General features: G+C 36.0%; 1 protein-coding gene across 1 annotated transcript; it reads right to left on the bottom strand.

Moving 5' to 3' along the window:
• Nucleotides 1-381: 381 nt before the first annotated feature.
• On the bottom strand, nt 382-8,987 carry LOC149807524 (uncharacterized). The gene is made up of 2 exons (XM_089967398.1): nt 7,692-8,987; nt 382-2,837 (listed from the first exon to the last, which is right to left on the bottom strand). The coding sequence occupies exons 1-2, from the start codon at nt 7,966-7,968 to the stop codon at nt 439-441; spliced, it is 2,676 nt and encodes an 891-aa protein (XP_089823524.1). The 5' UTR covers nt 7,969-8,987; the 3' UTR covers nt 382-438.
• Between the last annotated feature and the right edge of the window lie 6,217 nt (nt 8,988-15,204).

Genomic DNA, 15,204 nt, shown 5'->3' with positions numbered 1-15,204 from the left:
TTCTTTGTAACGACCCCCTGTCATCATGGGCAGTAAATTTGAAACATACTACTTCCGGGTCAATCTATTTTTAAGGTGCAATATATACTAGTACATAATGGGAGGTAACTCAAGTTGTGCTATTCAATTCAATTCATTAATGAAAAAATGGAAATAAATAGGTAAAAAGGCAATTATTTATTTTGCAGATGAATATTTATCGAATATTTAACATTCAGCAGCATAAATATGCATTTATTTTATTGATATTTGTGGCAAGAGTGCAGAAAAGGACGACGTGCTTCGTGGGCAGATGGAAATCTGCCCACGAACTTTTATCTGCCCACGAAACCGTCTGAGGACGACAAAACTGCCCACGACCCACCTTAAATAATAGTATATATATATATATATATATATATATATATATATATATATATATATGTAAATTATGCCTACTTAAGGTTTCCAGGACCTGACTAACATAGATATCTTTTTCAGGTCGATAAGGCTTAGTCCCATAAAGCACTCTTTCAAGGCACTGTCGTCAGCTTCAGTAGGTATTAAGATATCCCCATCAATGGTTTTGAGGCGTAGTTTTTCGATGACACTTTTACGAATTCCGTTGGCAGCCAGTATTTCAGAAAATTCTTGAAAGTTAACTCTTCTGAATACGTCACTGTCGCTTATTTCATCAACCCCGGAATCTGGCTGAGAGGATGATATGGAACTTTCCTCCATCAAACACGAGTTGCGCGCTGTGGCACCAAGAGGAAGATCATCCAGATCTTCCTGTGCCATATCGGTAGGTGGTTGTGGAGGGAACTGGAGTTCCTCTTCTTCTGGAGAAAACACTGCCGGATTTTCTTCGAAAGAGGTATCAGCTTTTGTTTTCCTTTTTCGTCTCCTAAGTGTTTCAAATATTTCCACCAGCCCTTCTATATTTTCATATATAGGATCGTTGTCGTCATTCGCATCTTCCTCTGACTCGTTTTTATTATCTTCAAGATTGTTTTCGTCCAATTCTTCCAACGATTCTCCTTTTGGAAGATCACACTCCTTTTGACAAAACTTGAACGTTTGAAATACAGTCTTCTCCTTTGCAAACATCTCGTGGAAGACAAAGGTAGACGGTCTTCTGGAGGACATGTCTAGAACTTCCTGAGAAGGCAGTATCTGGATTGGACTGGTATCCGACGTCTGAGTTGTGGGCACGGCATATTCATTACCAAATGAAGATCTTGCTGAATCAATTCCGGATGTTGAGCCATTACCACTACTGCTGCTACTGCTGTGGCAAGGGGGAGGAGGTGGTGGGTGATTCGGGGCCTGATTCACGAAGTGCGAAGGAATATTGTGTGGAATGCCACCAGAACAAGGAATCAATTTTAAGGCACTTGGAGGATCTTGAACGTTACAATAGTACATGACACACGGTGGCGGAGGTGGCACAAAGTCCGGGGGACACTCTGATAGCTCGGCAAAAGAGCTCTTGCGTGCACGTGAGTTTTCAGCAGTTGTCCCAGCGGCATTCGTTAAGTGTGAAGTTTCTTCCTCAAAGGAAAGAGGGGGTATTTCTTCAGAAGAATTATCCCTTTGATTCGTTGGATGATTAGGATGATCACTCTTATCAGGTTGTGCATCACTGTTTGCATCTCTGTACACTGGAATTTTGAGATAGGAATTTCCGAGGCAAATTTTCAGTTCTCCCTTTCTCACATATGCGTTACTGGTGTCGTCCCACATGGAGCACAGTCTTGGTCTATTGACAACATCGGTATTGTCTGTACTTTCTGTCATCAAGTCATGCTGTTTAGGTTTGATTTCAGTCGATATTTGTTCGGCATTTAGAGCGCCAGAGCCATCTGTAGCACTTCCGTTTAATGTTTCTTCAGTGTTCCTGTTCACGGACTCCATTTTCATATAATCCGAATCACGTATTTTATCCTCGGAATCTTTTTTCCGTATGCAAAGATCATCTTTTCTCACATCATCTGTAACATGATCATATGAATATGATGGTGTTTTATTCTCATTCTTTCTATCATATATAGCTTTGCTGAACTCTTCATTAAATGATGTTTCAACGTCAGATTTCCTTTCTCTGCCTATTTCCATATCATCCACACATGATTCTGAAAAGTCATAACACACTTTAATATTTCTCATGTACGTGCTGGCCTTTTCGCAACAGTGAGTCATGGCATTTTTGAACGCTTCGCAGTTGATAAGTTTCTCGTCTCGTTTAGCCACTCGGAAATACAGACCAGCTGTGACTGGGATTTCTAGTAGGATGTTTTTCAAGTTTTTGATCGTGGATGCCACAAGGGAGTGTTCTGTATACGCCTGCTCCAGACTCATCAAGCCCGTAAAGGAACAAGGTGTCACTGGGAATCGCCCGAATACCAGCTTGACGATTCGGGGTGGGATGTTTTTGGCCACTATATCACTCATCTGCATCACTGGTCGATTAGTCCTTCCCGTGGACGACGATATCTCGTAAAAGATTCCCTTTTGCGCGAAAGGTAGAAGCACCTCTCTGTCGGATTCGTCCATGCAAAGGAGAAACTTTTCACTTACAACTTTTGGCTTTCGGAAAAATCCTCGATGCTTTTTCTTTGTGTCCCCAATATAAATCTTGCCCTTTGTGAGCACATCCCCCGGTAGAATATAGCGCGCCTGATGTTGCAGATGGCCATCGGTTCGGTCAAGAACCTGTAATCCGGATATCTTCATATCACCGCCAACAAGAAATTTCTCGGCTTTCGTTTGTGCCAGAGCTTCCACCGTTGTGGAGTGCGGAATGGTATCGTCAGCTGCAGTCTTCTCAGTAGGACGTTGTAAAACGACAAACCAGCCTACAAGAAGAAATTCATTTTTTTAAAACAAAACAACTAATATAGTTTGTTACTAAAAATACATAATCCAGAGCCGACTGAAATATTATTACAAAGAATGGAGAAGAGCAGAGATTTATAACTCGCCAGTCGGATAAAGTCGTCTTTCCATCACATCAACAAAGTGTGTGTGTGTGTGTGTGTGTGTGTGTGTGTGTGTGTGTGTGTGTGTGTGTGTGTGTACGAGAGAGAGAGAAAGAGAGAGAAGATGATTTACACATATATTTTTAGACTAGCACTGTAAACCAAGGTCATTAAAGTCCTAAAACCAAAGACAAAAAGGAGAGAAGAAAAGATAGTTTATGATGCCATATTTGGACATGAAACATACAAACCGCAGCACTATGTCTGTTTTTAAATCAATGGTCGGTATCGTCTGACATTTTAACTCTTGATTCATGGGAAAAATCATTGGACGGTTGACAATTTGTATTAGCCTCATTACATTTACTGCCTGCATGTTTATTGAAACTGCACATATTAACACCCTGAATGAAATTTCTGGAAGGATGGTATAGTTTTTTTTTAAAATTTTTTTTTTGTATTTTATTTTATTTCTTAAATAAAGACTGGATAACTTATCTGTTTAGTTTCTTGCAGTTAATGTTTAAAAATAAATATAAACTGACAATACAAATGATTTCGTCTGACATATTTTTAGCAGGTCTCTCCTTTCAACACATTACCTGTCTCGGGGATTCCCATACAAGTACAACTCGTAGAACATTTCATCACAGGACATAAACAAAAACGATTTCAGTAGCAAACGTCTATGATAACTATACATCAGTTTAGGGGGGAATTTATCATGAAATTAGAGGGAATTTTAGAATCCGATGAAGAATAGGTTCCTGGGTTTCCATATTATTTAATGGTTTAAATTAATAGTGTCTATCCTTCTCGATATATATATATATATATATATATATATATATATATATATATATATATATATATATATATATATTTGTGTGTGCGTGTGTGCGTGCGTGTGTGTACTGCTTTATTTTTGTGCACAAAAACAGCTAGCACACTAATGATCTTCATTTTGAGCAATGTTATTTACAAGGTTGGTCAACTCATTGCGAACTGCTCTGGTGGCCTAGTGGTTAGAGCGTCCGCCTTGGATGCGGGAGGTCGTGGGTTCGATCGTCGGCCAAGTCATACCAAATACTTACAAAATGGTACTAACAGCTGCCTCGCTTGGCGCTCAGCATTAAGAGGTTAGAATTATGACTGGTCGGCCTGGCGCTAGGAGAATGTGACTGGGTGGGACATCATGCTACATGTCTGCGTCATGATGTCCCAGTGCTAGACATCACTATAAACTGCCACACTGCAGACATCGTAGCGATAGGAATGAAAAATTGTTAAACCTACGTTATAAATCAAACCACACACACATACAACACATTGCGTGACATACTTTTGCTCGAAATTTATAGGACACAGAACAGAATATCTACCTGTACATATGAAATTTATATCATACCATTGTTTTGCATTGGGGAACAATGCATTAGCTATATCATCTTTGGATTTCTATCGAGTCTGATGTGTGGAAAAACTGTAGGATACAAAACTATATGTATCATTCGTCGAAAAGTCAAATGATTTTTCTTCCATTTTTCTGGGTAAGACTAAGAAAAATATGAATCCAATATGCTATTCTCGTGGTGAATATACACAATGAATAAAAAAACTAATTTAAATATCTTGAAAAAGTAATTAGAAAACAGTTTTAAATGATGTTTGAGAGAGATCACTTAAACTGACATTTGCATTCGATGGAATTTGTAACGATTTAAACGGTAGAACAACATCTTTACAATTTATTGGCGTGAATTGACCTAGTTTAATCTATAACAGATAATGATATAATATAAAATAGTAATGCTTCAATATAATTATAGCGTAATATATTGTATTAGTGACAACAAATTTATATGAGCCCTCTTTATAATCCGAACGTTTTTTTTTTACCAGCGGGGAAGCTAATCTTGTGACTTTATTACGGTATATACTACATAGCAAAAGACCTACACTTAGAAAAATACCCCATGACTAAGTAATTATATTTGATTGATCATTCTGATCACCACAAGTGAGGTCTGCATGCATATATATGCCTCAAGTTTTGCTCCATGACCTGCTATGTTCTAGCATTATTCATTCATTCAATCCTCTTCGTGCCGTAGGTGGCGCCTAAAGCTTCCACGAGAGAGCGCCACTGTTGCTGGTTTGCGGCCTGTCTATTGATGACTTCTCCGCAATGTGTCATAATACTGATCCTGTCATTATTTTTATTGTTTCGTTGTTTTTTTTTTTTATCATAGTGTCAGTTATTCTTTTAATTATTTTATGTCAAACGCTTTCATACAATATCAGTTCGATGATAAGTCAAACATGTTTAATATCTGAAATGCTATCATGCAGTTTTTGGACATTTCAAATATACAGATGTCATTTTCCAGTGTTCTTCCTAAATTCATTATTGTAAATATACTGGTGTCATTTTCAAGTGTTATTCTTAACTTTATTAATGTAAATGTCAGTGAAAACAATATATATATATATATATATATATATATATATATATATATATATATATATATATATACACACACACACACACACACAAATTGTTGGGGTTTATCTGATTTATTTACACTGAACTTAATAAAAAAAATAGTTCAACACAAAACCTGGGTCTGGGTTTCTCTTAAACCCTTGTAATTAACCTAAACATCGTTTCCTAACAGAACAAAAACAAAGACGTTTAAAGTAAAAATGTAACAACTTCATGTCAATTCGTTGCAGAATAATTCCATTTTTATTCTACATCACCACATTAATACATACTTTTATCTTTATAATAATAATAATAACAATAATAATAATAATGATAACGATAATAATAATAACAAAGAAAATAAGTAAGATTGGGATTTTAATTTTATTTGAATAATTTATTAACTGACTCGTGGCTTAGAAAGAAGAAATGAATAATATTTCAATGTTCTATTACAAACTTAGATATACAACATGCCTGATATTGCTTAAAGACTATTTTTTATATACGTGCCATATTAATATAAATATTATGACGCCTTCAAATTCCAGCTTTATATCTCTTGTTATCGAAGAGAATGTAAAAATCTCTTTAATATATATATATATATATATATATATATATATATATATATATATATATATATATATATATATATATATATATATAGAGAGAGAGAGAGAGAGAGAGAGAGAGAGAGAGAGAGAGAGAGAGAGATTTGAATTGAATTGCAGAATACGAATTTTATATTCAAAGCACATATATCCATTAATCTGACAGTTCTAAAAATCCCCTGTAAAACAGGAAGTAATGCATTTTCGTTATGAACACGTGGGCGGCTTCATGAATGTAAAAAAGCTTTCTTTCTAACCATTCCATATAACATCTACCGAGGACGTGATCTCCCTTGCTCACCCCTTCCCCCCTCATTGTCAAGTATTAAAGCCAGATTGAGGAAATGAAAATACTGGGTAGGACTGTTACTTTTGCTACAGTAGAAAAACTATTAAGGTTAAGGGATGATTTAATAACAAAGTTTACTATTATTTTTCTGGGGATCAAAGAAAAAGAGAAATGAAAGAAAAAGAAGGTATGTAACTGTAAGAAAGAATATGCGTATCCATACTTAAAAAAGTTTGGTTGTCTGTGTTTCTAAACTTCACTCAGAAAATAGTTTTGATTCAGCCGTTTTTACAATATCATAGATCGGGTAGAAAATTTATATAAATATGAAAGTGATTAATTTCATTTAGATGGACATTTTGAGCATAGATGAATAATAATTAATGAAGTATTATACTATATTACTAGTATATACTCGTTTAATAATTTTTGGTGGAAGTCTTGTTATGGTATCTGGCGATAAATGACAGCTGTATAGTTCTTAAACTGTGCTTTAATTGTATAAATAATTTAAGTTAAAGATTAAAACAATATGGGATCCGAACCAGTTTGTCACAAATACGAAAATACTATGGCGTATAATCAATTCTCTATGCCTGAATCATTTTAAAAGTCTGTTTATATATTTGTTATACGCTATAACAAAGTTTCAAAAATCGCGTATAATATCATATAATGAAGTGATTTTATAAAGGATCAGTTAACGATAAATTTAATTTATCTAGGATGTGAAACGTCAATTAAAAGCCACTGATTTATTTGTGTCTCTTAGTTTTTTTTTTTTTAAGACAATCACAAGTTTAAAGAAGTATCTGAGAACCTAGATCCGATTGCTTATCCATCACACCCATTCCCCCACTTCCTTTTCTTCTTATTTTTCTAGCACTCCGTGCTACCAGCTCTGCCCACATCCTACCGTCGACAAAGTACGGCAGCTGCGGTTCAAAACAAACAAATACTAGAACAGCAAAAGCTAAACAATAAAAGGAACGACTCCAAATAAACACAGAAGCTACAACAAAGTACTGGTAGGCCTACTATTACAAAAACTGCTCTTTTGCATCTATATATCTTCTTGCACATCTTCCGTTAGAAACACCAACACTGTACCACTGATGACTGTCTTCCTTGATCACATAATCAGTAGAAGGGAGTGGGAGAAAGGAAGGAAGGAAGGACATTAAATAGAAATTGTTGGTGGGAATAAATCTATATATTTATCTATCTATCTATCCATGTACCTAATCTAATATGTAGCTGGTCGTTTGATATACAATACTATCGGTAGACAGACAGACAGATGAACTGTTTAAAGCCGGAGTATCTATACTACAAATTACCTCTGTAGTCCTCTGGAATGAGAAGTGTCTCTCCCACTTCCATGTACTTTCCTTGGTTGACACAGAGACTCCTGGCTGAAACTTTCCGGATCTTTCTCTGCTTAAAAAGTAGGAGTTCTTGGGTCAGGTCAAAATTAAAGCGGTGAAAGGGACTTCTGCTTGTGTCACAGGCCACCACCACAGGGAGAGGGAATTTCTTCAACAGTTCCTCAAGAGAGTAGCTCCCTTCCAGCCACGTAATATCAGGTTTTGGTATTGTCGTCTGATTCTCATCCATTTTGATCAATATATTACATTCAGCGCAGCACTTTTTCCTCACACATATCTAGCTGACTTTTCACTGATTAGATCAAGTATCATGAATATTCATTTCGTACAGTAGCACTGAATATTAGCCTATGTGACACATTTAGTGTCATTAAGTTGAAGACTGATCCACCATCAGTTTTGTTGCATTTAAAGAATCCAAGCGTATGTAACAATTTGTCCCCTTCAACAGGAACTTTATTGACATATCTATTCATATACAGTTTCAATGCAGTACATATAACAGTGTCCCTAATTCTTCCTATCTCCACCGACAACTGCGTGTAAACGGCTTATGATCATGTATACCAGTCTATGTAGCAGGAAATCCAGATTGATTCTGAATTGTTTTCATCTATCTCAAGATATACCCACAATTCCTTGCATCTATACAGCCAATAGAACGAAGGAAAGTGTGACAAATGTTGTAACAGTCCGGAAGAGGTGCTCTTAAATCAAGTGTTTATATGTTTATAATTCCCTGTACTAATACATTATTCTCTGAAGTGTGGTTACTCATACTTATTATCCTGTACTTCAGCTAGAATACTGGGTCAGCTAGAGTAATCAGTTGTCCATAAATACCGATCCTATTTAAGTCTGTATCGCCACTGGATGACCATGACACTGCCCATATTACTTCCCATGAGTATGTGCAAGTGTCGCCCCAGTCATTCAGTTTTTCTTGTTGTTGATAGAAATGTTATATGTTGTTTCGTTTCCATGAATATAGCAGGTAGAGATGGGTTATTTCAAACGTGTCCTCTTATAACAAAAATCAATCAGGTCATAAATCTAGTATATGATGTATCTCTGAAGGTTCCTTTTGACACAATGAATGTATCCCGAATGTCATCAGTTATATCAACTTAATATCACCAGTTATCATCCTCCCCCGTTATATCGCCAGTTAAATCCTGTTCTCGCAAGGCTTCTTATGGTGGTAAAGATGCGTCGCTCTCTGTAATGATATGGTCCTTTTAGAGTAATAACGAACAAGACCTTTATATAGTAAACAAAAAAAAACCAAACAAAACCACGTGACAAGGTAAGAGGAAGTAATGAAGCTACAAGTACGTAAAAACACAGTTAGTAGAGCGTGGCATAGAAATCCACCATATGAAATAGCGGTGGTGGATGAAGGTGAGAAATCAATGAGGTCACGGATAATGGGACTTGAATTACACAAAGACTGGTATCTAAGCCCTTTCTGATCCAATACCTGACTTTATATGGAGTCGAAATTGAGACTAACAGTCGCTGCTTGAGTATTTAAAATCAAATAACTAATGAAAGGACAGTACCTTTTCCGTGGGTTACTTAACTGGCTCGTTATTACCCATGGAAGAGGTTTCCAAAGGTAAATATTTGTCTTGTGATAGAGGTGATGATGTTTCATTTCTCGTTCCTTTTATTAAATTAAACACTAAGTCTCTTTAAAATGATTCAATAGAAAGTCAATTCCATTCGGTATATCTTGCCATACAAATAACTTTGCAACATCACATTAAATGGCATCAACGTTACTCAAATATGAGTTGCTACTTCTTTCTAAAATTGCAAAAAATATTAAGTATTGAAATGAAATTAACACTGCTACATTTTATACCTGTACAAAATATTGATGTCGTTTTTATTGCTCGAATGCAAAAGGAGCCAAACGTTTACAGAAATGTATACTATCAGTGTTTAACATTGTCAATGAACTGGTAAGTTTCACTTTCATCGCCATTTTTTATTGCAACTAAAGCAATTACATCAGTAAGTTTTCATATGTTTTATAAATCTAAACACACTTGTACAATATATGTCAATATAAATAAATAAAAAAAATAATAAATAAATACCAGGTGTGGTGTACAAATCAGGTAGTGTGCCAAGGGTCCCCGTGGTATGACCGAAATATTTCGTAAGGCAGAGAAGGATAGGTAAATCCCTGTATAATTCTAGCCCAAGGGTAAATTTGTTAAAGGTGCACAGGTGGAATATACGATTTAATTTGTAAATTAAAAAGTCTCCATTATTTCTTCCTTGTCTTTTCAGTATGAAAAGCTGGCAACTTTCCAAACCACATATTTCATCTCTATACAAGAATATTCAGCACTTCCAGAGACGTTAAGTAGAAAACCAATTTGACTTTACTCCGACGTATTGTAGACATTACATCGCCGTACAAAAATAGAACAATCGTATGTTAGATACGAGTAAAGATAAATTTTCCTGTTTGTAAGAAATACATACATGATATAAGGAAGAGAATAAACTACGCGTAACATACTGTAATACGTTCTAATAATGCTGAAGACAGCTTGCAGTAGTGAGTGTAATACAAAACTCAGCCATTATCCTCTAATACATTGTAATAATATTTAAGTACATTGTAATAATATTTAAGTACATTGTAATAATATTTAAGAAAGCTTGCAGTAATGAATGCAATGACAGAATTCAGTATTACTGAAATTTAAAAGAAAAACAGACCCAAATTCTGTTGATATATGTGGCAGTCTGCTTTTTTTTTGGCAGTCAGGTTATAATCCCCAATATCTCTCAGAAGATATATAATATGCATACCTTTTACGGCTTTTCTGATACTTTTCTCAACATTTATTACGACACATTCAGGGACAGCTCCGGTGGCCTAGTGGTTAGAGCGTTCGCCTCGGATGCAGGAGGTCGCGGGTTCGAACCCCGGCCGAGTCATACCAAAGACTTATAAAAAAAAGTACTAGCAGCTCCCACGCTTGGCGCTCGGCATTAAGAGGTTAGTGCTAGGACTGGTCGGCCCGGTGTCAGGATAATGTGTCCGGGTGAGACATCATGATACATGTCTGCAGTATGATGGCCTAGAGTTGGACATCACTAAAAATTGCCACACGGCAGATATCGTAGCGATATGACTGAAAAATTGTTAAAGCTAGGTTAAAAATCCAAATCACACACACACACACACACACACACACACACACACACGACGCATTCAGTAAGATATTTATATTATCACAAACCGATATTTTGAAATTAGACCAATTGCTTTCTGGACATTCTACTACGCTTGGAAGTGGTTGGCGTTTCTAAACTTCGCATCATTTGTTTTGTCTTTAAATGCTTTTCAGTCTTAATACAAGAGATATGCCTAACACAATGATGGCACCATATGTGGATAACATGGTGGGAAGAATCCTGTATGTTGCGGACATGATTGCAGTGGCGTACTAATGGTAAATGGCGGCCGGAAAGACGATGATGACCCAAAGATTTTTGGCGCTCCAAGACCAATTGCGCCCGTGGTTTTGGTGTCCCATGACCTCTGGCTCCCGGAGCATCCTCCCCGTCTGCCCACCCACCCCCTCCAGTTAGCACGCTACTGCTCAATCCTTACATGTTCATCGTTGCTTGATTGCCGCTGAATTGCTAAATATTTGATCTTTCAAAAGCTACTTCCAAAAAAGACCTTATAAAATTATCACTTTCATACATTTACTAACGGATAGTGCGTTTTTGTTTATTATTATGTTTTATCAGCTGATTGCTTACACCGAACATTTTGAAAATTTAGCTTTGGGGGTTTCAAATAGGCTGGTTTCGTATAGACTGGTTTCAAAAAGACTGGTTTCGAATAGCTCATGCTCATTATTACGCTCAGGTGAGCGTGGAGATTTCGCCCTTATTTTTATATTGGAGTATAATAGAGTGTACGATATAACTTCTTCTCTGCTATCTATTCTTTGCAAGGGTATACATCATCAGCTTTTTGTTTATTTAACTTGAATATGTATCGTGGTAAATGAAAGAAAAACATAGTCATTTGTAAAAAAAAAAGAAATAACTTATACAGATTACCAAATAATTAAACTTGTCCCAAGTGGACAACATTTTACTGGAAAATATCTCCAGAGAGACTTGTTTATAATGAATCGTAAACTAATCATTTTCTAAGGATTATGGGTATCGGATGCCTCGTCATGTATAGGACAGTAACGTTACCCTTGATGGTCCCTACTTCCGTTCCACTTTTGTTAAGTTCTGTTTTGTCGCACATCATGATCTGCGAATATAATATATAATACAAGCTTTGTGTCATGCATATATTAACTTGCTTACGTCAGTGATGCAAATGGAGAGGCAATGTGTAATTGATGTTGGAACTATTACACGAAGAATATTCAAAAGCTGTTTACGGAAGAAAACGTATATGTCTGGTAAACTTCAAGAGTACATAACAGTAGGGAAAACAATAAACAGTCTTGGATCTGGATGGTATGACTGTAGATAATGATAGTGTGGTTGGGGTGGTATGGGGTTATCATAATGAGAAGAAAGTGATGTTTTATATATTATATATTTCCTTATAACGGATAACAATAGTGTCCAGACTGGAATGATATATACAGGCTCGGCCCTAGGATGTGCGGGGTCCAGGGCAGCATGCAGGGCCCAAGGCAGCAAGCGATGTGTGCGGGGTCCCAAGCACAAAAAAATCATTGCCTGAAAGCGCGGCGCCCTAAGCGGTTGCCTCGTTCGCCTTGCCCTAGGGCCGGGTCTGGCTACACACACACACACACACACACACACACACACACATATATATATATATATATATATATATATATATATATATATATATATATATATATATATATATATATATATATATATATATATATATAAATCATATGGCGAATAACAATCCTTTCCAGTGTACTGGATCCAGCATGGGATCACGTGTGTCAGGGATTGATTAAGACAAATGCAATAAACTGACAACGAGCAGTGCGAAACTAGTATCTAACTAGCCTGAGCGTTTTCGACTCTTTAATGAGTCTTTTTCAAAGGCAAATACAAAACATTGACAAGACAAACAAATAAAACAGAAAAACGGTTATGTTTGCGAAATTTTACATGGCTGTTTCTACAGGAATTCAACCTTTTAATTTTATCATGTTTCAACGGGTTTATTTCAGCTGGTTGCTGATACTGGAAAATACTTGTATTGACTTAGAAATTGATGAGCCATACCGACATCTGTTATTTTATGTAAATTTATGAGCCATACCGACGTCTGTTATTTTATGTAAATTTATGTAAGCGCAAATTTTATTCCGATATTTCATTGTTATAGGAGTCATATTAAGCAAATTTAGAGAATTATTTGAAAGAAAATGTGTCGGCTGCAAAATATAATTTTATTTACACATGGTTGTCTTTTTCAAGTCTTCTTGTTTTTCGACAAGGATACTTTATCCAAGGTTTTAGTTTAGACAAAATTTCAAAGCGATCTGTAAAGTGAGTATAACAACTTAATCTAATTTTATAATTGCACAAAAATTCAAGCAAAAACACAGAAACGTTTACCAAAGCTGGCTTCAGTTTGTAAATATAATTTTCAATAAAAGATTAATTACGAGCAAGTGCAGCAATACCATAAACGATGGACCCCATAACAATACGCCATAAACTGTGTTTCCAATACGCCAAAAACTGTATTTCCTTTATTGCGCTATGTGGAGAGTTACCTATCAAGTTTGGCTAATTTTCACCTAGCGATTTAATAACGAAGAAACAAACGAACGGACGTATAATCGGACCAAAATGATGCATGCCTGACGTTATTTAAAGATAGCGTAACTTTAATAAACAAATATCGCTTTGTGCAGCTGCCAATTATACGTTCTCTGTCAACTATACAAAGAACTGTAAAATGAATAATCCTTTCTCTGATTCTCAAGTAATCGAGCACATTCCATTCTTAAAATTTTGGAATTATGCTAAACCTAGTGTCATTCCTTTGATAGATCGTCATTAGTTGAAGCTTTGTCTAGACTAAAGATTCCTTGTGTAGATTTACACTTAAAGACTGCACGAAAGTGGAATCAAAATTACTTTTGACTCAGGTTTGTACTTGGTGGTCTCTACTTAAACATTGTCTTTTGTTTCTGTACAATCTGGATACCGTCACATTATAATTAGGATCTGAGCCTCAAAGTCGTTATCCCCTCTAATATCTCAGTCGAGAGTATGACACGTATGTAGAGTTGTATTAATATTGACACTAGTGCATGTGTGTGTGTGTGTGTAAGTTTATTTAAAATAACAAGAATGACGATCTATCGAAGAGTCCATTTCAAAAAGTGCACAAGATAAAGTACTGCCCCCAGCGCATTCAAGCAGTATCAATCAACAAACAAAAATATATATATATATATATATATATATATATATATATATATATATATATATATATATATATATATATATATATATGTATGCAGGTGTAGTGATTGTAAGACAGCACAAAAACATAAATCCCTACATGAAAAAAAAAACCTACCAGAGGCAAGCATTTACAGCGTGGAAACATGGGTTGGGAAGGAAACTAGATTAGAAAGAGGAGACATAAGAAGGCTGGAAGCGCTCAAGAAAGAATGGAAACAAGCATCAGGTCGAATAGCATATCCAAACAAGAAGCATGATCTACGATGCGAGACTCAAAAGAAAGTGGTAAAAAAGTTATACAACAACAGTGTCAGTAAAAATGAAGAGGTACGAAGATGGGTAAAACGGTATAAACAAAACAAGCAATTCACGACGAACCACTGGTAGGTATACAGAGAGAGCTCAAAGAGAAGATAGTAATTACTGTAATGATATGCCGAATAAGCAGAGACTCAATATAACGAAGCAGCATATGAAAAGCCCCTGGCCCTGAATGCGGTTCGTGGATTCTGGGTTGAGAAATTCATCCATATACATTATAACATATGTTCAACTGCAAATCAACATTCACGTCGCCGATTTTTAAAGGTCACGCTGTTCTGATGATGCAAGTGACGGAGAAAATAAGCTTCAACAGTGAACCAGTTATTGACCAATAATATGTCTTTGACCTTGCAAAGGATTACGTGCGGCTGAACAGAAGGGCAACAGGCAAATGTCTAAAGGGAAAAAACAGAGGCTAACTGATAAGATGCTACGGAACTCAGGTATGTAAAATGTAGTATCTTACAAACAGCACTGAGAAAAGATAAGGCAGGATAATAAATCAGAAATAACTCAGGAAAGACATACCAGTCCTGTTGTTCATGGACGAATTCAAGATCTGTAAACGAAATCAGCCGACAATAGACTTCCTGATCCAGAAAGCAAGAATTGACACTGCTAAAAAAATGGAACTCAGACTCGATACTTATGCATCTCTAATTATCAA

This window comes from Sinohyriopsis cumingii, chromosome 1 (genome assembly GCF_028554795.1).
Source record: "Sinohyriopsis cumingii isolate HCF-2022 chromosome 1, ASM2855479v2, whole genome shotgun sequence".
Classification (NCBI taxonomy): Eukaryota; Metazoa; Mollusca; class Bivalvia; order Unionida; family Unionidae; genus Sinohyriopsis; species Sinohyriopsis cumingii.
This window is presented reverse-complemented; position numbering and strand designations above follow the sequence as displayed.

Bases quoted from the DNA above. Each gene is read 5' to 3' on its own strand.
- LOC149807524 (XM_089967398.1), bottom strand. From the start codon at position 7,968: ATGGATGAGAATCAGACGACAATACCAAAACCTGATATTACGTGGCTG. The intron at 2,838-7,691 runs GTAATTTGTAGT...TTCTTCTTGTAG, and splicing joins CATTCCAGAGGACTACAGAG to GCTGGTTTGTCGTTTTACAA.